The 25,994-nt window shown below is 38.9% G+C and overlaps 1 protein-coding gene across 4 annotated transcripts in view; it reads right to left on the reverse strand.

Annotated features, from left to right (window-relative positions):
• The window catches only part of LOC141338557 (phosphofurin acidic cluster sorting protein 2), a 94,674-nt gene that overhangs the window by 46,272 nt on the left and 22,408 nt on the right, over positions 1-25,994 (reverse strand). For all 4 annotated transcript variants that reach the window (XM_073844139.1, XM_073844137.1, XM_073844138.1 and 1 more), the window contains exons 2-7: positions 18,388-18,475; positions 11,869-11,958; positions 7,050-7,175; positions 4,295-4,457; positions 1,631-1,722; positions 1,347-1,430 (exon numbers count right to left, since the gene is read on the reverse strand). In XM_073844139.1, the coding sequence (XP_073700240.1) occupies positions 1,347-1,430; positions 1,631-1,722; positions 4,295-4,457; positions 7,050-7,175; positions 11,869-11,958; positions 18,388-18,475 (643 nt within the window). The remainder of the gene's footprint in view (positions 1-1,346; positions 1,431-1,630; positions 1,723-4,294; positions 4,458-7,049; positions 7,176-11,868; positions 11,959-18,387; positions 18,476-25,994) is intronic.

The raw sequence follows: 25,994 nt of genomic DNA on the forward strand, positions 1-25,994 counted from the left end.
TGAGGAACGCAAGAACAGAAACGTTAAAATATCGATTCTGCTTGTTTTTAAGCCCTAATTTTAACCTCAAATGCTCGTCATGTCTCTCTCTGCAAAGTGCATGAGTAGTTTGTGCATCCCTGGTTTAAAACAGTTAGGGCAGCTCGAAAAGCTCCCATCTCATTTTCTCCCTCAACTTCAAAAACCATTTTAAAATCATCCTACATTGCTGCATACGTACCGACTCAGTGTTTGCAAAGTGAACTTCCAAAGAAGATAAAACAATCCTTTTAAAAAAAATGTGCAATGATTTTTAAGTTGAGGGAGTTCAGGCAGAGCTAGACAAGACAAGTGGTTGGGGTTAAAAAGTATATAAGCTGTATTTTTTTTTAAATAGCAGATCGTTTTGCTAAATAAGACCCTTTTTTCTCGGCTGGGATTGTTTAGAGCCATTTGAAGCTGCATTGAAACTGCATTTTGGAAGTTCAGAAGTTCAAACTCGGGGCACCATAGAAGTCCACTATATGCAGAAAGATCCTGAAACGTTTTCCTCAAAAAACATCATTTCTTTACGACTAAAGAAAGACATGAATATCTTGGATGACAAGGGGGTGAGTACATTATCTGTAAATTTTTGTTCTGGAAGTGAACTTCTCCTTTAACTGCTATGTATGTGTAGGTTAAGGAGTAGAGGTAAAGTCAACAGTGTAATTATAGATGTAACTACAGAAATTAATTATGGAAGTAATTAAATGCAGGGTTTTTTTTTTTTTTTTATAAATGGAAGTACAGCCTAATAACATGTATTTACACAATTAGTGCACTGTATCATATAATTATCTTTAAATGTAAGCACAGTAGCTAGACACTTAATATGAAGTGGGTTTCAAAATGTGATTCAGAAAAGTGTAAAGAAAATCTATATTAGTGTTGCTCTAGTTTACACATTGATCCTGGGTTCCTGATGTGCCCCTGATGGTGAGCTTAGCTTAAGAGGATTAGAACATCACCTTCTGTGACCTTCTGTGAACTAGATAGCACTGAACCAAACACCACCTTTAGGACACACAGCCAATTTATGTATGTTTCTATCAGGTAGCAGCCTGAAGGGACTTGTTTCAAGACAATTAATCTATGATAGCAGATTAGGTCATCTAACTGTACTGCTTTGACAACATGCCTACATGCAGAAACAAGCATAGGGTGGATTAAATTACAGTAATATAGTATAATACAGGGATTCAAAGGTGTTTTTACGAATGGTGTTCCCCAGGGCTCAATTATGGGTCCAATCACTTTCTGTGGGTGCTCAGATCTTTGCTATTGGCCCCCCAGGATAAATGCAGAGGAAGTATATTTGTACATACCCGGGTCATAGATGTGGTTCTAATCATTTTCCTCCTAGATTTTTTTGGCTTCCGCTGAACATCGTCATCTTCGTCATAAAGGTCCTAAAACATAATTTCAGGAAATGTGATGCCTTTGTTAGGTAGAGATCCTTTTTTAAAGATGCTATCAGTGGATTGCATCTTGGATACCGTATTGTTTTAAAGTTATGGGCCGCAAACTAACAGAAATGAGATTGGCAGACTACATTCAAAGCAAAAAATTACTTTTTTGAAACAATGATAAAGACATGACTGATCCTGACCTGGCCTTGAACAGCGTCATCACTCGCCTCTTGCTCAGACGAGTAACTATCATCATCATCTTCAGAATAGTTATCCATATCAGGAGAACGGTCTGCAGGAGAACGAGACATTTAATGACCCCATGGTACTTGACATTTTAATCCAGCAAAGGCCTCAGGCATACAGTACCATCTGACGTCCAACAGAAAAAAACCCAAAGCATTAAAATGCTTCATTCAAAAGATCACTCCAATTTGAGAACACTTGAGTTGCTGAAGCTACTTTCCCTTTTTAATGTACCGCAGCATCAGTCACTTTTTCTTTATGTGTGTTCTGAGATGATGGATGGGAGGATGTTTTGTGGTAGAGAGTGTTTCCGGGGGACTTTTTATCTTTATTGCAGCTTAATGCACTCAAACTGCCCATTAGCATCTTTAAGTCAGTGTAATGACTGTACACAAAGAAACCCAATCACTGATGGAATACTGCAGTTTGTACAATCATGCAATTGCAAAGACAACTGGGTATATGGACTGGTTTGGTGTAGTGGTTAAAGATTTAGCCTGTATGTGTCATTATGAAATTCCACAGGCAAAAAAACATCTATTGTCTGTTGTCTATCCGATTGCATTTTTTCAGTTAAAAATTGGTTTAAATGTGTAAAAAAAGATGCCATATATATGAAGTACCTCTCCCATGTATGTACTCACTTTAACATTTCAAAAATCGACAACTTTGCAGATTCATTTTCTGTGCTATTTGGCATAATTTCCAAAGTGCTTTATAATGTATAAAACGGCAAACCATTTGTATTTATATTTCCATCATAACAATGCTACGTCTGACAAACCATGGCACTTTTATGCCACGTATCAAGTTCTCATACCTTGAAAAAAAAACATCACATAGCAAAGAGGACACTGACAATGCGCAACATATACTACAGAGCAGGTTACTTTTGGTATAAAACAAAGTCTCAGAATTCAAATTTTGTCTTTTTAAAAAAAAATCAAACTACAAATACTGTTTTGTACCTACAGTCAAGCCCAAAATTATTCATACCCCAGGCAAATTCTGACTTTAAGTTACTTTTATTCAACCAGCAATATTTTTTTTTTTGGATTAGAAATGACACAGACGTCCCCTAGAAGAAAATAAGACGATGTACAAGAGGCATTATTGTGGAAAAAAATCATTACTCATCTTTTATTTACATTTGAACAAAAAGTGGCAAGTCTAAAATTATTCATACCCTTCTCAATAATCAATAGAAAAGCCTTTATTGGCTACTACAGCAATCTAACGCTTCCTATAATTGCTGACCAGCTTTTTTCATGTCTCCACTGGTATTTTTGCCCATTCGTCTTTAGCCATGAGCTCCAACTCTTTCAGGTTGTAGGGTCTCCTTGCCATCACCCTGATCTTTAGCTCCCTCCACAGATTCTCCATTGGATTTAAGTCAGGACTCTGGCTGGGCCTATGCAAAAGCTTAATGTTTTGTCTGCTAACCATTTCTTCACCACTTTTGTGTGTTTTGGGTCGCTGTCATGCTGAAATGTCCACTGGTGCCCAAGGCCAAGTTTCTCTGAAGACTGCTGATGTTGTTGTTGAGAATTTTGATTTGGTGCCGTTTACTGTGATTAGGTTCCCTGGTCCACCGGCTGAAAAACACCCCAAAACATTAGGTTCCCAGCACCATGTTTGACAGTGGGGATGGTGTTCTTAGGGTTGAAGGCTTATCTTTTTTTACACCAAATGAAGGCGCCAAACAATTAAATTTTTGTTTCATCTGACCATAAAATAGAAGACCAGAAGTCTTCTTCTTTGTCCAGATGAGCATTTGCAAAGGCCAAGCGTGCTTTTGTGTGCCTTATCTGGAGAAGTGGTGTCCTCCTTGGTCTGCGTCTGTGGAACCCAGCGGTGTTCAGTGTCTGTTGGACTGTCCGCCTTGAGATGTTGCCACCAGCAGAGCCCAGATTCATCAGGATGGTCTTGGTGGCGATCCTTGGATTCTTTTTTACCTCTCTCACTATCCTCCTGGTCAGCACAGGTGTCACTTTTGGCTTCCGACCACGTCCTCTGAGATTTTTCACAGTGCGGAACATCTTGTATTTTTTAACAATACTTTGCACTGTAGCCACTGGAACTTCAAAACATTTAGATATGGTCTTATAGCCCTTTCCTGACTTGTGAGCAGCCACAATGCGCAGCCGCAGGTCCTCAGTGAGCTCCTTTGTCTTAGCCATGACTGTCCACAAACCAACAGCAGAGAGCTTCTGTTTTTCACCTGTTGAGTTGATTAAAACAGCGGTTCCCAATGAATCAGGGTAATTAGGATGCTTTAGAACAGCGTAGATTATTTGGAATGGTATAGAACTTTGGATTTTCCCAAAGACTGTGACAGTTTGCAATGGGTATGAATCATTTTAGACATGACACGTTTTGTTCAAATGTAAATAAAAGCTGAGAAATATTTTTTTCCCACAATGATTCCTCTTGTACATCGTCTTATTATCTTTTAGGAGAAGCCTGTGTTATTTCCGGTCAAAAAAAAACTTGCTGGTTGAATAAAAGTAACTTTAAGTCAGAATTTGCCAGGGGTATGAATCATTTCGGGCTTGACTGTATTTAATGTGTCCTGAGAGATCATTTTCTATTTTAATATATTGATACATTTGAATCACCTGAAGCTTTGGCCTTTGTCTCTGGCTGACCGCTGCCATCCTCTGGGTCAATAGGTTGACTGGACAGTGAATAAACACTCAGTTCCGCTGCACGCACTGGTGCTTCCTTCACGTTACTATGGAGACCTAAAATCTGGCCTCCATCTGTCGGGTGCTGCATCACCTTTAAACCATAAACACTCAGAAATAAGTAACACATGGACAATAGAGTCAGAATTCTTCAGAAGCCTTCTTGTCGTTGTTTTTCACTTTTAACTATAGCTCATGACCTCCATCTGAAATCCTCAGTTTTTCGAGGTTTTTCGAGGTTGCGTTCCCCATCGACCTCTTGGACAGATGAATGTCCCCTATGTTCAGTGATGATTATCGCCGGAATCTCAGCAGAGAGGAATTTGGAATTTGCGGGGGTGAAACTGCCGAGATTAATTGCAGGCATTTTCAGAAAGCTAAATAGCTGTAGAAAATGTACCAGTAGGTCCACGCTCACACAAAGGCCACCAACACTCCTATACACTGACTAGACCTTTTTAGCGATAATTGTCTCAAAACAAAAGAACAAGACATTTCAGTCATAAAGTGTTCTAACGTTCTAATTATTATTAACACGAGTGGCCCCAAATGGAGAAACTCTTACAAATACAACCAAGAATTAAAATGTGCACTCATTTGTTACTTTTAGCAATGAATATCCACCTAATAGTTCAGAGAACTCAATTATATTTCCATACTAATGAGTTTGAGAACAGCTACTTTCTCCTGTGATGCAAAGCTGAATTTTCATCAGTCATTACTCCAGTCTTCTTCAGTGTCACATGTATCAATGTTGGAAACAGTACTTTTTTCAGGATTCTTTGATGAATTAAAAGTAACTGGATAAAAAAAAGTTAATCAAGACAAACTTTAAGATGGCTTGAGAAAGCCTGATCAGAAAGTCTGAAAAAGTTTTTAAAAGTTTTAAAAGTTGTAGATGTTTTTCAGTCTGAAAAAGATTGAAGTTTAAAGTAGTTTTAAAGCTTGAATGTTTTGAGGGCAATACAGTCTGTCAGAATGATGGATGGATGGATAAATGGATAGATAGCATGTTTTAGCAAATATTGACATATTACTAGCATGTTGCTAGCATGTTTCTAGCTTGATTAGCATATTACTAGCATGTAGTTAACATGATTAACAAGTTACTAGCCTGTTACTAGCATGATTAGCATGTTTCTAGCATGTATCTAACATGATTAGCATGTTTTTAACATGTTTTTAACATGATTAACATGTTACTAACATGATTAACATATTACTAGCATGTTGCTAGCATGTTTCTAACTTGATTAGCATGTTACTAGCAATGTAGTTAACATGATTAACAAGTTACTAGCCTGTTACTAGCATGATTAGCATGTTTCTAGCATGTATCTAACATGATTAGCATGTTGTTAGCATGTTTCTAACATGATTAGCATGTTGCTAGCATGTTTTTTAACTTGATAAGCATGTTACTTGCATTTAGCTAGCATGATTAGCAAGTTACTAGCATGTTTTTAACATGATTAGCATGTTACTAACATGATTAACATATTACTAGCATGTTGCTAGCATGTTTCTAACTTGATTAGCATGTTACTAGCAATGTAGTTAACATGATTATCAAGTTACTAGCCTGTTACTAGCATGATTAGTATGTTTCTAGCATGTATCTAACATGATTAGCATGTTGTTAGCATGTTTCTAACATGATTAGCATGTTACTAGCATGATTAACATATTACTAGCATGTTGCTAGCATGTTTTTTAACTTGATAAGCATGTTACTTGCATTTAGCTAGCATGATTAGCAAGTTACTAGCATGTTTTTAACATGATTAGCATGTTACTAACATGATTAACATATTACTAGCATGTTGCTAGCATGTTTCTAACTTGATTAGCATGTTACTAGCAATGTATCTAACATGATTAGCATGTTGTTAGCATGTTTCTAACATGATTAGCATGTTACTAGCATGATTAACATATTACTAGCATGTTACTTGCATTTAGCTAGCATGATTAGCAAGTTACTAGCATGTTTCTAGCATAAGTCTTTGCTATCATTTTTACTCATCCTTTCTGAATAAAAGTATTAATTTCTTTCAAAAAAAGTAAGAATAAAAATTTACTGACCCCAAACATTTTGAACGGAAGTGTACATTGTTAGAAAAGATTTATATTTTAAATAAATGCCGTTCTTTTTAACTTTTTATTCATCAAAGATTCCTGAAAAAGTATCACATTTTCCTTAAAATATATTAATCAACACTGCTTCCAACATTGATAATAAATCAGCATATTAGTATGATTTCTGAAGGATCATGTGACACTGAATACTGGAGTAATGATGCTGAAAATTCAGCTTTGAAATCACAGATATAAATTTGATTTTGACGTATATTAAAATAGAAAAAGTTATTTTAATAAAATAAAAAGTAACTAATCAATGCAATTTGTTACTTTTTTAAGAGTAACGCAATATTGTAATACATTACTTTTATACTGAAGTAACTTTCCCCAACACTGGTGGCAACAATGGCCAATCCATCACTGTGATGTCAATGCATATGGCTCCTTTAATGTGTGATGTGAGAGAACATATGTATTGACATATTGACTTTACATGAAAGCTGGGAGTATGAGCTGCTTTACTACTGGAGAAGAGTCAAATATAGAGGTCACAGATGCTTCAATGAACAGGACACGGGGTTTGTATGATCGATTTAGTCCGTACCTCAGCCATATTAATAACACCAACGGCCAGAGTCTTGTAGCCCAGAATAGTTCTGTTTTTATAGCGTTTCCTCCTCTGAAGCATGATCTGCAGACGGTTGGCATCTCTCTTCAGGAAATGTGGGTACTACAGAAAGGAAGTACGACAGTACAGTGTTTAGAGCGTATTGTTGCTTGAGATTACATCACTTTTATCAGCAACATTGTGACAGCGCTAGCACACACACTTTATTTGATGAAATCTTCCCATCACACTTCCCGTCAAAGCAACTCTTGCACCGTGTCTACACCGGACGCGACTGTTGTCGTGCCGCGTCGCGCCGCAACAGCTAAAGTCTGTCTACACTGGACGCGACAAAGCGGCCGTTGCAAATCATTTAAACTTTGTGTGAGCACGTCATAAATAGAACGCGGCAGCAGATTACTGTCGGGGATTTGCCGTGTCGCGCCGCATCCAGTGTAGACAGCATAATAGATTCTAATGTCATTTGTCGCCGCGCCGCGCCGCTCACGTCCGGTGTAGATACGGTGTTAAAGTGTCGGCTGTAAATGCCGGTTCCCCTTCGAAAGGTAACTCTCGTTGCGTCATCATTTTTATGGGGAAACTCCTGTTTACTCCGATACTGAAGCCTGATTTGTTAACGTTTGTGAAGTTGCACAAACCAATAGCGCTTTAGCCCGCCAAGAAGGGCGGAGCCGACTGCCCTATAGGTCGGCGAAAAGCGATATTTCATCAGAATCTTCTCCTTCAGCGACGAGACCATCTCTTCGCTGACTCTGTGATCAAATAGCTAAAAAGAAGCCTGCAGCTCGCTGCCGTAGAACAGCCTCCAGCAGCGGAAGAAGCGAGAAGCCTTCCCATGCAGCTATCCGGCTGGTAAGCGCAATTCTTGAGCTATTCTCTGCGCTCCGCGAGTGTGGACAGTGCAAGGGTGCACGAAGGGCGTCACCTGTCTGGGAAACACCCATGCAGATTGTGCGCTTACTGAGACGGAATGTGCTAACCGCACGAGTCTCGCTCTTGCCCGCTCGCGAGCCTCTATTTTAATAAGACAGCCCGCTCTCCCGTTTCTCCTCTCTCAGTGAGCTCGGAGAAAGAAACGGTGAAGTCACGGAGCTGAGCAACCGAGTTTGAATGATCCCATGCCGGCAAAAGCCCGCGCGCTCATTCTCCATTGGCTCCTTGATTCATCAGTGTGTGTTTCACACTCTTACGGCGAGCGGCTCATTACTCTAGGCGGATTGAAGTGGAATGCTGTCACCAATGGTTATTTGCCAGAGGTTCTACACTGGAGGGTCATTAAACCCCTCATCTAGAGCGGTTTGATCCTTTTAGTGGATAAAAGGAGAATACTGACAGCTTCAGGTTAGACGCTCATGGTCCACGCCCCTCTGACGTTGTGCTCACGGGGGCTGGCTGCTCACACTAAAGAGCATTGAGTCTAGCAAAGCAAACTTTTGAGAGGAAAAGGATCCCGCTGAGGCTGGAAATTCATTGAGAAGAGCTCACGCTCACTATCCATCACTTCGTTCAACACCGAGTGATGGAAATTTTATTCAGTCTGGGCATGTCCTTCATATTCAGCGCACACCCAAGCAGCTACCACTTAGATAGTGGCCACATAAGAGCAATTCTCCTCTCCTCACACTGCTATTGCCAGTTTCCCGCCACATGACGTGAACTGCCATGAGTAGTAAAGTAACGGCTTGCCGCCGGGCTTTTGGCTTGGAAAGCCTTTCCTAGTGTGTCAAGCTGGATTATAAACAACTAACGCTTCATGTCTCGAGTTTGGGCCTAATGACTGCAAGGTCATTCTTCAGCCACGCAGTGGCTATGTACCGAAGGTGCTCTCAACGTCGTTTACAGCCCAGGTCATTTCCCTTCTGGCCCTCCCTACAGCAGATGGTGAACAGGGTCCCAACCTGCTGTGTCCTGTCAGGACACTCAGAGTCTACTTGAGCGTTCTGCGTCTTTCAGACAATCAGAACAGCTCTTTGTATGCTTTGGAAGTCGCTTTAAAGGGCTGCCAGTTACAAAGCAAAGATTGTCACGGTGGATTGTTGACGCTATAGCCTTGGCTTATGCCTCGGCTGACCTACAGTGCCCTATCGGGGTGAAGGCCCACTCCACTAGAGGGATGGCCTCATCCTGGGTGTGGTCTAGCAGAATTTCTATTGGGGAGATCTGTGCGGCCGCCGGCTGGTCGTTGCCATCTACCTTTATTAGATTTTACAATCTGGACGTGCCCGCCTTACAGATGCGGGTGTTATCTGCTTGGTTCTCTCTCTCCTCCTTAATTAGTGGGTGGAGTTATGTTAAAGCAGACCTCAGGTTGACCTTGGGTCTCTTATTATTTCAGGTCTTTTTGGGCCCTCAAGAAGTGTTCTTAGACTGAGCTACTGAGCAAGCTAGTTCTGTTCTTGCTTTTAGCACGGCGTGACTGGATACGTTCCCCATAAGCAGTCGTCAAAAATGACGACGCAACGAGAGTTACCTTTCGAAGGGGAACGCTCCGGTTACTCACGTAACCTTGGTTCCCTGAGATAAGGGAACGAGCGTTGCGTAAGCTGCCGTGCTAAAGTTGCACGCAAGTCGATGGCTGTCGCTTCAGTCGTTTGATTCTGATGAAATAGTGCTTTTCGCCGACCTATAGGGCAGTCGGCTCTGCCCTTCTTGGCGGGCTAAAGCGCCATTGGTTTGTGCAACTTCACAAACGTTAACAAATCAGGCTTTATCTCAGGGAACCGAGGTTACGTGAGTAACCAGAGCGATATCTGACCCAAACCGAGGAAAAACACAGAGGGTTCTTCGGAAGAAACAAATTTTGGATGGGACTCAACTGAAAAAAAAATGGTGTAGGATTTACTTGGAAACAACTTGCTAGTCACACATTGAATCAAATGTGAAGTTTTTTTAGTCACACATTGAGTTAAATATGATGTTTTGAAGTACAAGACTCGATTGTTTTTTATTTATTTTTTTACAACTTCGAAAGAAAACTAGATATAAAAGTTTGTCAAGACCAAAGTTTGGCTGGACCAGAAAGTTTAAAAAAGTTTGAAAGGTCTTAAAAAGTTTGAACAGTTTAAAAAAGTTGAAGAAGTTTAAAAAGTTAAACAAGATTTCCAAGTTTTAAGTTAAGTTTGAGGTTTTTCAGTCTGAAATAGTTTGAATTTAAAGTAGTTTTAAAAGCTTAATGTTTGATAGATAGATAGATGGATAGATGATTAACATATTGTTAGCATATTTTTAGTATGGTTAACATGTTACTAGCATGATGTTAGCATGATTCTAGCATGTTATATAGATAGATGGCATGTTGCTAGCATGTTTTTAGCATGATTAGGAAGTTTGCTAACATGTTTCTAGCATGATTAGGAAGTTGCTAGCATGTTTCTAGCATGATTAGGAAGTTGCTAGCATGTTTCTTACATGATTAAGAAATTGCTAACAGGTTTCTAATGTGATTAGCAAGTTGTTAGCATGTTTCTAGCATGATTATCAAATTGCTAGCCTGTGTCTAGCATGATTAGCATGTTGCTAGCATGATTAACATGTTGTTAACATGATTCTAGCATGTTATAGATATCGATAGATGGCATGTTACTAACATGATTAGCATGTTGCTAGCATGTTTCTAGCATGATTAGGAAATTGTTAGCATGTTTTCCAGCATGATTAGCATATTGTTTGCATGTTTCTAGTATGATTAGCATGTTACTATCATGTTGTTAGCATGATTCTAACATGATATATAGATAGACGCCATGTTTCTAGCATGACTAGCATGTTGCTAGCATGTGTCTAACATTAGGAAGTTGCTAGCATGCTACAAGCATGATTAACATGTTTCTAGTCTGTTTCTAACATGATTACCCTGCTGAAAAAAACAGCATATGCTGGTTAGGTAGGTTTTGGTGCTGGGATGCTGGTTTTAGCTGGTCCTTTGCTGGTTTATGCTGGTCATGTTGCTGGTCAAGGACCAGCATAAACCAGCAAAGGACCAGCAAAGGATCAGCATTAACCAGCATCCCAGCACCAAAACCTACCTAACCAGCACATGCTGTTTTTTTCAGCAGGGTAACAAGTTGTTGCCATTTTTATAGCATGATTCTAACATGATTAGCATGTTGCTAGCATGTTTCTAGCATTATTAGCAAGTTGCTAGCATGTTTCTAACATTATTAGCAAGTTGCTAGCATGTCTTTAGCATGACTACCATGTTGCAAGCATGTTTCTAACATGATTAACATGTTATTACCATGATTAGCAAGTTTCTAGCATGATAAGCATATTGTTAGCATGATTTAGATGATTAATATTGTAAAAATTATTCATAAAAAAAAAAAAATCACTCAAAAACGAGGTGCCTACTTTCGGATGAATGAGGCTTACGATTAATCAGATGCAAATAGAAACACAAAACCAGTCCTAAATGAAAGAAAACAAAGATTGAATCCAATATTAGGTCATGATATAACATAATGAGAGATTTATAAGCAGTTTGACTGGGAACATCAAAGGTATGAAAGGAATCCGAATGTCTTTGACCCACATATTAATAAATAATCTTATTTCATCAGACGTATTTTTCATCCCATATTCAGACAGAATGCTGTTTTATTACCTAAAATATTCAGATCACATGACTTTCCATAAAGCCCACATTCAGACAATAGACATTCTCACCTAAGTAACACCTATCCCCGTCCAAATCAGCACATGAAATCACAGACGTAAGTAAATCAAACTCAGACAAACACAAACCTGTTGAAACAGTGCTAAACAGCATATGTTCAATTACACAAGACAGATGTACCTGCAGGGAAAAGGTGAGTTCCAGGTCTGTTTCCATGAGGCCGCTGGGTGGAAGCATGTACTCGTTCGACCTCAAGATGCGTTTTGACCCCTGAAAGACATGGAAAAGACATGCATCTGATCTCAGTCTCTCACAAACACATGCACTGTAAAAAAAAATAGTTGTTTCAATTCAATATAATGTGCTACCCCGCTGACTTAAAATTTTTAGTTTAGTCAACTAAAATATTCCAGTTGTCACTTAAAGTAACATTTAGTAACTTAACATTTCAAGCTGACTGAACTAAAAATATTAAGTCAGCGAGGTAACAAATTATTTTAAGTTGAAACGACGTTTTGTTTACAGCGTGTATTCAGTAATAATCACAGAAGAAACTTCTCATGCTCTCTCAAGCAAATCAAACGTCAATGCAAAGTTTGGAAATAAACCCACGCAGTCTGAAAACTGAACGCTTGCAAATTGAAATGTTGTCCGTATGGTTTGACAGCGCAAGCATAAAACAAGACCGAAAATGACTCAGTCACACTGAATGTGTTGAATAATTTGTGTTGCTTGTTACTGTCCGTTTCGCTTCGTTGCAAACCACTTGCAGGCACATCTGAGAGGCAAGTCACGCATGTGAGCTGTCATACTAACTAGACAACAGGGACCCCTGCTTTCACATTCATCTGCCCGCTAATGTGGCCATCCGTCACGGCCCAGCTCACGTGAAGTGCATACACGCACACACAAACACATAATCACTACTGGTTGACCGATATGAGGTTTTTAATGGCAAATAAACATATCTGCACATATCCAAAAATTGGCAGGATGTCAATGTGTGGAGTCAGTAAGATTGGGCTCTTCTGCTTACAAGGCTGCATGTACTTTATCAGAATTACTGTGAATATGAAACTATTTTTTTTTACCATTTTTTTTATGTTAATATCTTAATGCATCATTTATTTCTGTGATCAAAGCTTCAGTGTCACATGATCCTTCAGAAATCTAATTATTAAATTACAATTCAAAGTATTAAATTATTTAGTGCTTTTATTTTTAGCATTTTTTATTTTGTATTTTTACTATTTTAATCAAGATGTTATGTTAATATTACTAAATGTAAATAATTTAAAGACATATTGGGGTTCCCCTTAGTTGAACACCAATGGTCTACATGCTATTTTTTCTTTTGGTTTCTTTGCTGTTGTAGTCAACTTTCTGTATATAACCAAATACCAGTGAACAATGAATAATTTACCACAGTAGGTATATGTAAAATATGAAAAAGAAGTTTATTCAAGTGTGCTATTAGTATACTTATTTTAAACTAAAATAGTAAAGTATACTTTCAGTCTACTTTTTATGTACTTCTCAGAAATGTGCTTTATATACAGTCAAGCCCGAAATTATTCATACCCCTGGCAAATTCTGACTTAAAGTTACTTTTATTCAAGCAGCAAGGTTTTTTTTTGACCGGAAATGACACAGGCTTCTCCCAAAAGATAATAAGACGATGTACAAGAGGCATCATTGTGGAAAAAAATATTACTCAGCTTTTATTTACATTTGAACAAAAAGTGGCATGTCTAAAATTATTCATACCCTTTGCAAACTGTCACAGTCAATGGGAAAATCCAAAGTTCTATACCATTCCAAATAGTCCCAGCTGTTCTAAAGCATCCTAATTACCCTGATTCATTGGGAACAGCTGTTTTAATCAACTCAACAGCTGAAAAACAGAAGCTCTCTGCTGTTGGTTTGTGGACAGTCATGGCTAAGACAAAGGAGCTCACTGAGGACCTGCGGCTGTGCATTGTGGCTGCTCACAAGTCAGGAAAGGGCTATAAGACCATATCTAAATGTTTTGAAGTTCCAATGGCTACAGTGCAAAGTATTAATAAAAAATACAAGACGTTCCGCACTGTGAAAAATCTCAGAGGACGTGGTCTGAAGCCAAAAGTGACACCTGTACTGGCCAGGAGGATAGTGAGAGAGGTAAATAAAAAATTCAAGGATCACCACCAAGGCCATCCTGATGAATCTGGGCTCTGCTGGTGGCAACATCTCAAGGCAGACAGTCCAACGGACACTGAACACCGCTGGGTTCCACAGACGCAGACCAAGGAGGACACCACTTCTCCAGATAAGGCACACAAACGCCCGCTTGGCCTTTGCAAATGCTCATCTGGACAAAGAGGAAGTGTTCTGGTCTTCTGTTTTATGGTCAGATGAAACAAAAATGTAATTGTTTGTCCACAATGATGTAGCCTTCATTTGGCGTAAAAAAGGAGAAGCCTGAAACCCTAAGAACACCATCCTCACTGTCAAACATGGTGGTGGGAACCTAATGTTTTGGGGTGTTTTTCAGCCGGTGGACCAGAGAACCTAATCACAGTAAATGGCACCATGAAAAAGCCAACCAGAGTCCTGACTTAAATCCAATTGAGAATCTGTGGAAGAGCTAAAGATCAGGGTGATGGCAAAGAGATCCTCCAACCTGAAAGAGTTGGAGTTGATCCCTAAAGATAAATGGGCAAAAATACCAGTGGAGACATGCAAAAAATTTGATTTCTGTAATAGCCAATAAAGGCTTTTCTATTGATTATTGAGAAGGGTATGAATAATTTTGGACATGCCACTTTTTGTTCAAATGTAAATAAAAGATGAGAAATATTTTTTTCCACTATGATGCCTCTATACTTTTTTGTTTTTGTCTTTCAGGTTGTGAACGTATATCACTATGCCTTTAGGTTTGGTATCTTTAGGTTCGCTATCAAAAATGCCAGTGTGAACACTAAGCGGACCAGGACCAAATGTATCATTTTCCTTTTAGGTCCGGACCAAATAAACCAAATGAACTGAACTACCAGTGTGAACACATCCTTACTTTTGATAGGCACAAAATGTGGTAGGCTACTGTCCAAACTCAACTCTATGCCCATTCACAGATCTAACATGATGTGAAGAAGCTCTTTGGGAACCGCAGAATACATTCATCAAGGTTTCTCTGCAAAAGCACATTCAAGCCTTCTGATTCTTGAGTTCAAAACAAAGAGACAGAGAAAATGCTCTGCACTAACAAGCTCTGAATGAAAGCAAATGCATGCTCAGTGTGCTTGTGTCCGGACTGCGGAAGAGATGTGAATGGTTCGGCCTTCAAAGTGTTGATTCAAGCGGACACTTCAGTGAGCAGAAGAGGAGAAATAATGAGATATCCGTCAGAAACCCATCTTCTTTCCTTTTGAAGAACAGCCATTATTTTAATCGCTGAGGCGCCGCTTTGGGACTAGAACACAACCTTTATTTTCAGTGTCTGATGAGCACACTGTAAACCTGTTTAAAACCTTCAATGATCCATCTGGAAGAGATGAGTGGGCGAAACAAGTGCACTTCACGTTACCTAAGAGGATGTGCTCTAATCCTCGCAGAATGAGTGACAGAATCATTTCCTGTTGGGAATGAAATCTGAAGGTGTAAGAAACGGCTGATCTTCACCCACAGACTGCTTTAAATATCACTGACTCTCAGTTTGTACCGTGACATTTTTCTCATGACAATTAAAGGGATAGTTCACCCAAAAATGAAAATCACCCCATGATTTGCTCACCCTCAAACTATCCTAGGGGTATATGACTTTCTTCTTTCAGACTAATACCATCATAATGCATCCATCCATCATAAAATACGCTCTACATGGCTCCAGGGGTTAATAAAGGCCTTTTGAAGTAAATCAATGCGTTTGTGTATGAAAAAATATCTATATTTACAACTTTATAAACCCCCGGAGTCGTGTGGAGCACTTTTGATGATAGATGGATGGACTTTACTGGACTTCAAAAGCTCAAAAGCCATTCCCTGCTATTATAAAGCTTAGAAGAACCACAACATTTTTAAAATAGCTCTGATTGTATTCGTCTGAAAGAAGAAAGTCAAATGGCTTGAGGGTGAGTAAAGCATTGGGTAATTTTCATTTTTAGATGAACTATCCCTTTAAAGTTAATGTGCTAATACATGCAATTATTACATATTTGGACAATATTATATATTTCAACATCTAAGATCACATCCATGCTGTAAAGAAAGATCTGTTATTTTCTGTTTTCTAGGAATATATAATAGAAAACTGCATTATCAAGCTTAATCATGAATAAACATTTGATTGGATTGATAACCGTGATAAATACTTTCCATACTTTCCATAATAATAACAGCTTAAATTATGCTTAATATATATTTTTTCCATTGCAGTAACAAATTTTGAGGAAATGTCCTTAATTGTGTAAATAGTATCACAATCCTAAAAACCCTCCTAATTTTTCACTGGTAAAATGTGTTGATAAATAAAAGCGCATAATGTATTGGTTCGCTAGTTTTGTTCACAATGCAATGGAAAAAAGATTAGAACCAGAATAGAAATCTGTCACACTGACCAATTTAAATATTTATCATGTCAAATTTTTCGCACCAAACATTTATCATAGTCTTAAAGTTTAAAGGGGTCATCGGATACATAATTCACTTTTACACGTTGTTTTACACATCCATCCTATAATGATAAAAATCCACCCAGTGTTTTTTTTAAATCCCTATAAATAATAACCCCTTTCTCAAATCAAGCCGTTCTCAGATTCTTGGCTGTGTGACATCACACAGACCAAAGCCGCTTCCACGATTGTTGACTGACACGGTCTTCTTACCTTAGACCCGCCCTGAGTGAGCTGTAAATTGTCCGCCATTGTTTTGACGCCGGAGCAGAATGTCTCCGATTGAGCAATTGAGGTGTTTTGCTGTTGGATGTAATAATGAACATAGCAGTCATCATTTACTCCCTGAGCTGTTGAAGATGCAGAGTATTACTTTTGTTTTTGAAGAAACACGCCTCCTAATCTGCCTAAATTCATCTATGTTCATGTGAATCATTCGTGATTCAGCTTCACCTACAGAAGAAGTGAGTATATGTTTTTTTTATGAATCTTTGCAAATCGCCTTTCCTAATAATGTGTTAGTTAGTATTTTCTGTGGCTAAATGCAGCTAAAAATTACAGTCTTAAGGTGCGTTCACACCGGACGCGAATGAAGCGGCAAGCACGAGTGATTTACATGTTAAGTCAATGCAAAGACGCGAATAGCCATCCTGTGGCGCGAAACGCGCGAATAGCGCGAATGGCGCGGCGCGCATTGAGCGTTTCAAGCGATTGCCGCGCGAGTTCAAAAATCTGAACTTTGGCGAAAATCCGCGCCGCGTTAACCAATCAGGAGCTTGCTCTAGAAGTGACGGAGGCAGAAATCCGAAACAACAATGGCGGACAAAATCACCGTTGCTGTCTGTGGTTACTCGGAGCTGTACCATACATCTTTGGACTTTTGTAGAAACAGGAATAAAAGGGATCTTGCTAGGAAGAAAGTGAGTGAAGAGGTCGGACAATCTGGTTAGTTTTAAAAAACGCTCTTTACTCAATTTGACCTACATATACATACATATTGAGACTACAAGCAAGCTAAAGCTGGCAAATTGAGCTCATTCACCTATTTTACAACTACTTTCCCGCTGACGAGTGGCAGAAGCCCCTCCCTTGACGCGAATTCGCGTCTGTTGTCAAGAAAATGTCACGCGCGAATGACGCGAATTTTACCGCGCGAATGGCGCGACTAAACTCAAATGTTCAAGCGTTCAACTACGCGCGAATAGCGCTTTTTTCTGCGCAAGTCGCGTCCGGTGTGAACGCACCATCAGAGAAAACAGCTTGACCTCACAGAAGAGACGTGGGGGGGGGGGGTGAGCAGAGCATATTAGCATTTCAAGGGACATGCACCGAAATGGCTCACTGTGAACAGAGGTTTTTTGACAAGGTAAAAGGGGTGTTGTTTTATGTAAATTGAGAAATTTTAACCTAAGTATGGTAGAGACTTTTAATTAAGACCCTAAGAGAATCATATCAACTTTGGCATCCAATGATCTCCCCTCAAATTATGCTGATAGAATGTTTGCTGATAGAATTGTGTCTTGCTGAACTGGTCCTTTTATTCCTGTTGGATTATATTTTGAGAAACGTTCTGAGTCTCATGACATACCAAATCAGCACTAGTGCAGCCTAAAAAAATGAACCATATTTTTGCTGCCTTGCAAGTGGTACTGTTTCCCTAAGAAAATTAATATCTACTAATATTTATAATATAGAAGTCGAAATATTTCTCTTTTTAGACTGTTGAAGCTTTACAAAAGTACCAAACACAAACTGTGTGACCAAAGCGACCTATGTGGAATGCTAAGGGCCTCCAAGTGCTCTGAAATTACCCCCTCAGTGTATCCCACAATGCACCTCTTCAGCCCCCCCCCCCACATGCCATCTTATTGCGTTCAATCCCACCTTCCCACTGAGCAAGCTGTCGCCTTGGCAACAGCTCACAGTTACCACAGTGTCTTGTGTAAAGCTCTGAGGCCGTGTGATATCAAACACTGAGCGACACAGCAACACTCCACCTTCGACAGAGCAGAACATACACAGAAGTGACATAGCAACAGTGCCATTTTACCTGTATTTTGACAGCGATAACAACAGAACTGAGCTCACGGTCCAGCTCTTTCAGAACGATAAGCTTCTTCAGCGTCAGACTGCACAACCTGAGAGAAACAAATAGAGAGAGACAGGATTATCTGGTGCCATTCTGCTTATGTGTAAATCGCTTGTGAATCAGTCCCCATTCAGATTTTCTCCTTAATCTGATTTATTCATGAGGTTGCTTACATCACTATTTAAATGTGGATGCTCTAAATGGTTTAAAACCCCCAAAAAACAACTGGAGGCAGTGCTATCAAAGCTCATGTTCAGAGGTTAGCATCAAATTGCATTTTGAATGATTATAAGGCACGAAACTAATTAATAAAAAATATGAATCATTTAATATAACAAACATAATACAAGGTGGCAGCAATGATGAACAATAGACACTTGCACTGATGAACATTTGTGCAGAGTAGGGCTGTCAATCGATTAAATTTTTTTAATCGCGATTAATCGCATGGTTGTCATGAGTTAACTCGCGATTAATCGCACATTTTTATCTGTTATCTGTTAATTTAAATGTACCTTAAATTAATACGTTTTAAAGTTTTTAATACTCTAATCAACATTGGCATGGACGAATATGGATGCGTTAAGCAAATATGTGTTTATTAATAGTGAAACCATACTCGACATAGAGCATGAAGACTAGACATGTTTCAAAGGTCATAGATGTTTTTCAAATAACTTGTTCATGTCTATTCGACACATGGAGAAAAAAGAACATAGAAATACCAGGTTCCCATTACTTCTCTTTCTTTGCACTGAGCAATTTACTTACACAAGCCTGTTTATATTATTTGCCGGACAGGGCAGCTCACTTCTTAACGCGTTAATTTTGACAGCCCTAGTTCAGAGATTCAATAAATTGTAGTTCAAACTACATTTTTTTCATTTATAACTTCTGGAGAGAAATAGCACAGACGGTGGATAAAGATAAACCATTCTTACTGTACACATACAGTACATTAAGCATTTGCATCAAAAATAAAGTACATTTGGTCACATACTTTGTTCGTTCAACTTGCATTTGCGCTTTGATTTTTCTGCAATAATTAGTTTGTCCGCAAGGGGGCAACACATACCGATGCTGTTGTTTCATAGTTGAAAAGACAAAACATCAAAAAAATTACTTGAAACAGCAACAACAACAGATTCCCACGGTGATGAACCCTTGTGTCAGGAGTTCAGAGTTTCACGCAACTCTAGTTTAAAAAAATACGCAGACACTGGAGCAAAACTGAGCATGTATATTTGTGGACACTATGAGTTCAGCGATATCAAAATGCAGATTTCGATCCAGGTAGAGAAGTATTTTGTCCCCACTTACGATCATTCTTGCAGTGGTGTTGATGGTACACTGACGCCCTCAAGAATATGGACTCTGTTGTGCTTTCAGAACATGGCTATTTTGGTATTTATGGTATTTTCTAACTCCACTGCCACACACTTCACCTCAAAGGTGTGTTTCTAGCTGTCAAACACCAGTCGGCCTGTCGGTGTGGAGGATTCAGGAGTTAAAGGAACACTCCACTTTTTTTGGAAATAGGCTCATTCTCCAACTCCCCCCGAGTTAATAAGTTGCGTTTTACCGTTTTGAAATCCATTCAGCCGTTCTCCTGTTCTGGCGATATCACTTTTAGCATAGCTTAGCATAGATCATTGAATCCTATTAGACCAGCAGCATCGCGTTCAAAAATGACCAACGAGTTTCGGTATTTGTCCCATTTAAAACTTGACTCTTCTGCAGTTATATCGAGTACTAATACCAGCGGAAAATATAAAGCAGCGATTTTCTAGGCCGATAAGATTAGGAACTACACTCCCATTCTGGCGTAATAGTCAAGGAAGTTTGCTGCCGTAATATGGCCGAAGCAGGCGTAGTAATATCACACAGCACATTGCAGCACAACGTGACCAACTGCATGCACAGAAAGTGTTCCTCGTTGGAAATTACCCAGCTGGGAACTAATTTCAGGCGCTGCGTGATATTACTGCGCCTGCTTCGGCCATATTACGGCAGCAAACTTCCTTGACTATTACGCCGGAATGGAAGTATAGTTCCTAATCTTATCAGCCTAGAAACTCGCTGCTTTATATTTTCCGCTGGTATTAGTACTCGATATAACTGCAGAAGAGTCAAGTTTTCAATAGGACAAATACCGAAACTGGTTGGTCATTTTTGAACGTGATGCTATTGGTCTAATAGGATTCAATGATTTATGCTAAGCTATGCTAAAAGGGATATCGCCAGAAAAGGAGAACGGCTGAATGGATTTCAAAACGGTAAAACTTAACTTATTAACTCAGGGGGAGTTGGAGAATGAGCCTATTTCCAAAAAAAGTGGAGTGCTCCTTTAAGAAGGTATGAACTCATTCTAAGGTCTTCAGGGAGCTAATTACTCTGCAGTCCTGAGTGTTTATCTGGATCAATAATGCCTTTGGCCAGACAGGAATCTGTGCCCTACACATCATCATGGCCTCAAGTAGCACAAAAACAGAGTTGGTTTCGACTTGAAATGTTAATCTGTGTAATTATTCTTCGCACATATATCAAAATGTGTTCGCTTTGCTGCACTTCAATGTTCTGTTAAATCTGAAATTAACTTTTTCGGAAAGGAAAATGTAAGGCATATGTATTAGAAAGGAGCCTTTGAACTTCAAATACCACCCAGCCAACACTTTCATCCTGGAGATTTCTTCACCTTCACGTTCCAGTAACTGAGAATGAGCCTGTCAGGAGCTTATTCGGAGATTCACACCCATACACACACACACACCTCGATTTCTCTGTCCTGTATGACTCACCCTCTCTGAGGACTGAAATATCTCACTCTTGATTTTCTTTTTCCTCAGTATTTTCACTCCTTCTCTCTCTGTAAGCCTGACTCTGGTCTCTAACTCCACAACAAAGACACAACCACACACACTAATGACACTTGAGTCCCACTACAAGCCACACTTTGCACTGTCATTAAACATGTTGTTCACCCTGTAATTTCGCTTTTTGTCCGTCACTCACTTACATCTACAACAAACAGCCATTATACACATTTTTTATTATTATTTTCCACTCTCTTTATGACATTTAGAAATTAACAGACAGTTTTTGCTACTGCACCTTTAAAACTTGTATATGTAAATTAACTCTGACATGAATGGCTAATCTCTTCACATGTGAGAACACAAGTCACCATAAAAGTTTTCAGTTTTCAACTAGAATTGAAAAGTGGCAATTCGACATTCTAGTGTTCCAGAAGGGAGTGTTACCTTTTTTCTGAGCGGACCACATAATTTTATTTTCTTTAATGGGGGGCCGGGTCGGTTTATAAAATAAAATTCCATGGGCCCGACTGACTACTACTATTATTATTATTATTATTTTATTACGATTTTACCTGTATTTATTATACCTTTTAATGCTAGAATAGTTTATTATTTTTTATGCACCAGACAGACAAATGATCATTTCTTTTCAAAAGATATACAGGTGCTTCTCAGTAATTTAGAATGTCGTGAAAAAGTTCATTTATTTCAGTAATTCAACTCAAATTGTGAAACGTGTGTATTAAATAAATTGAATGCACACAGAGTGAAGTAGTTTAAGTCTTTGGTTCTTTTAATTGTGATGATCTGGCTCACATTTCACAAAACCCCACCAATTCACTATCTCAACTAATTAGAATATAATGACATGCCAATCAGCTAATCAACTCAAAACACCCGCAAAGGTTTCCTGAGCCTTCCAAATGGTCTCTCAGTTTGGTTCACTAGGCTACACAATCATGGGGAAGACTGCTGATCTGACAGTTGACCAGAAGACAATCATTGACAATCTTCACCAGGAGGGTAAGCCACAAACATTCATTGCCAAAGAAGCTGGCTGTTCACAGAGTGCTGCATCCAGGCATGTTAACAGAAAGTTGAGTTGAAGAAAAAAAGTGTGGAAGAAAAAGATGCACAACCAACCGAGAAAAACTTTGGGTAACTGGGAGATGAGTGAAGTAGCAGTGCAAGTCATTTAGTCATCGCTCTTTTCTAGCTGGCTCGCGCATCACCTGTTTTATCGCGATGACACATTATGTTGAATTTACCATTCTCTTAGTGAATTTAACAAATAATTATACCTATGTTATTAACTAAGGGAAATTTTTGTTTGAAACCCAACCTTTATTATCAAATACCGACATGATATAAGTAAAACATATTTAAAATTACATTTTCAAAATATGTCTCTGGCATTGTTCAGAGGGCCGGTCCAAATGTGGGGGCGGGCCGCATTCGGCACCCGGGCCTTAGTTTGGGGACCCCTGCTTTAAGGTATATAAACATCTCGTATGTTTTTTTTTGTTTGTTTTTTTTTTTGTTCATTGTAAGAATATACAGTAGTCAACATTTGAAGTTAATCAAAACCTTTCACCAAAGTTGTCCTAAAACCAAAACAATACCTGATCTTGTCTTAGGACAACTTTTTTGATCCACTTCAAATGTTGACCACTGTATATTCACCCATACAATGTAGTTTTCGGCTGTTGCCTCACATATACCTCTGCTACTTCAGACTGGTTTTGTGGTGCAGGCTCATATTTTTATATATTTCATGCGCCAAACATAGCGCTTTAGGTAAATTTTGGTCTCATCAGACGATAGCATCTCTTGCCAGAAGCAGACACTTTCAAATGTGTGCAAACGAAACTGAGTGTGACACTTTTTGAGGAAAGGCTTCTTTCATTTTGTCACATGCACAGACTGGCCAGACCCAGCCATAAAGCCTTGCAAGTCCTTTAAAGTTGCCTTTGGCCTCCTGGTAGCTTCTCTTATCAATGGCCTCCTGGCTCTGTCATCCACTTTGGACGGATGGTCTAGAAAATTTCTGATCTAGAAATTGTGCTGGTGGTGCCCTACGCTTTCCACTTCTTAATGACGCTCTGAAAAGTACTCCGAGGCATAGCTAAAGCCTTTGAAATGTTTTTGAAGCCTTCTCCTAACTTATGCCTTTCTACAACTTTATCCTGGAGGTCTTTTGAAAGCACTTTCCAAACCATGGTGAATTATTTGCCATACCATGCAATACTAACAGTGGGATCTTCAAGAAACAGATTGTTTTATTGCGACGTAATCAACACCACTACTATTGATGTCAGGTGTGGCAACTATCTGGTGTTTAATCTGGAAGTTGATTACTTGGACCTGAGCAAGTTTTTAATGGTATAGTCTAAGGGGGATGATCACTTTACCAAACTAGCCATTTTACTGATTCATTTTTTTTATTTCTTTGTAATTATTTGTGAAATTTACTAAGCAATTTCTCAGTGAAAACTGTTTAAACATCAATCATACACCTATTTTAGAGTATAGCAGGTTCTGTCTAAATATTTTTAATTTCCTTGATTTCACGCCCCTCTTTAAGCACTTTTTATGTCAAAAGATCAATGAAAATACAGTTTTCCATAAAGTGACCCCTTTAACTGGATGTGCAACTCTATTTGTAGTCCCACCAACCTCTCCTGCTCTTCATTCATGGCTCTGATGGAGAACAGGCAGGGAAACGTTTATGCTGGGTCAGCTCAAAACACAAGCACCTGACTGAATCTATTCAGCGCTGGCCATTGAAAGGCCCTGTGGCATGAAAAGCCCCTGGAACGGCCCAAACATTCCATGCCAGAGATCATGAGAAAAAGCACAAACAGAGGCGCATTCAGTGTTCTGGCTCAGTCTCTCAGGATCCAGTGTCAGTCTTACATAAGACCCTGACCGCTGCTGCTGATCCAGCATCTCCTCAGGACAACATCCCAATCATAACTCTGGCCAGTCACACCAGCATTTCATTTAGCTGCAAAAACAATGAGAGTAATCACCTCTGACCCCAAACAAGATGATAAATTACGATTGCACAATGTGTCAGAGCATGTCAACTACCTGCCAAGCCACGTCTCAAGCCTCCTCCTTCGTCTTAAAGGCCCTGATATACTTACAGTGAAGTTTCTAGGGCAAGGTTGTACAATCCTGTTCCTGGAGGGCCGGCATCTTGCAGATTTTAGCTCCAACCAGCTCCAACACACTTGCCTAGAAGTTTCTAGCAAGTCTAAAGACCTTGATTATCTGGATTAGGTGTGTTTAATTTGGGTTGGAGCTGAACTCTGCAGGACAGTGACCCTCCAGGAGCAGGTTTGGTCACCCCAGCTACTGTTACTGTTAGCAAACATCCCAAATCTTCTATATGAATATGTAAATAACCAATCACAGTGATGTAAATATGTTTGCACCAGTTCTGCAATTGGGCAGTGCAGTCAAATCAAGTCAGGACACGTCACTTTTTTTAAATATAGCACTTAAGACAATACATTGCTTTGAAGTAAGCAGCTTTACAGTATTACACGTGACAAATATATAGGCTTTCTAAAAAATCTAAGCTGAAAGACATTCAGTGTCACATGAGACTTCAGAAATCATTGCAATATGCTGATTTGGTGCTCACATTTCTGATTATTATAAACACTGAAAACAGTTGATTAAAAGAAACAGAAATATTCAGAACAATATTTATTTGGAATGGTAATTTATTTGTAACATTATAAATATCTTTACTATTACTGACCCCAAACTTTTGAACAGTAGTGTATATTATTTAAGTACTTCTGGTATTGCCTTTAATTTAGAATTTATTTAATTGCAGTTTTTTATTGCATTACTGTTTTTTTTTTTTTTACATACTATTATAGTTTTTGGTTTTTGGAGTAGTTCTGATCCTTTATTTTTAATTTAGCATTTTTATGTATTATATTTAAGATTTTGGTAAATTTTTAATAATTTTGTTGTGTGTTTTAGCCATTTTTATTGGTCTATAAGTCTATAGTATTCGTTCTGGATCATCATCATTTTAGTTATTTTAGTAAATCCAGGTAAACTAAATGAAAATAAGGATTGTTCCCTGAATTGATCTGAATGTTCATCTGAATTTTAACAAATTTTTAGTTGTATAGTTGTGTAGTTATATATACATACTTTTTTTTTGACAAAAGTTACCTATGATAACCCTGATTAAAATGCAGTAACAAACAACGAAATAATGAATCTTGGTATAATGCCAAAGCAATGGCAATTACAAAACCAAACTAATATTTTTTGTTGAAAATTTGTCCTAAAATGCAGAAAATCTTACTAGAGCTAAAAATAAACAGACTTCCTTAAGGTAAATATATAGTAATTCCACTGTCCACTTCACAGTAATACCACAATAAACACTAAATGTGTAATGCTAAAATGTGACCTGCACATGTCCTCATATTCTCTGGGTCATGGAGGGTCAAAGCAACCCAATTTAGATGCGCTGCAGAGCCACATTATCCAGTGTGAAGATGCCTTCAGCCTTCGGTTCGGTTTCATTTTCTGTGTTCGGGGAGGATGTGCTAATCTGAGTGCAGACTCTTGGCATGAACGGAAACAGGTTGCTTCCTAATGATTCCCGACTGTAAGAAGCTTAACAGAGATGGTGTTGCCCATGGCACACAGGGCCAGACAGCACACCCTGCCTATAGTGCCTTCAAACACCATCACACACACACAGCAGCCGTGACA

The sequence above is a fragment of the Garra rufa genome, chromosome 7 (genome assembly GCF_049309525.1).
Source record: "Garra rufa chromosome 7, GarRuf1.0, whole genome shotgun sequence".
NCBI classification, from domain to species: Eukaryota; Metazoa; Chordata; class Actinopteri; order Cypriniformes; family Cyprinidae; genus Garra; species Garra rufa.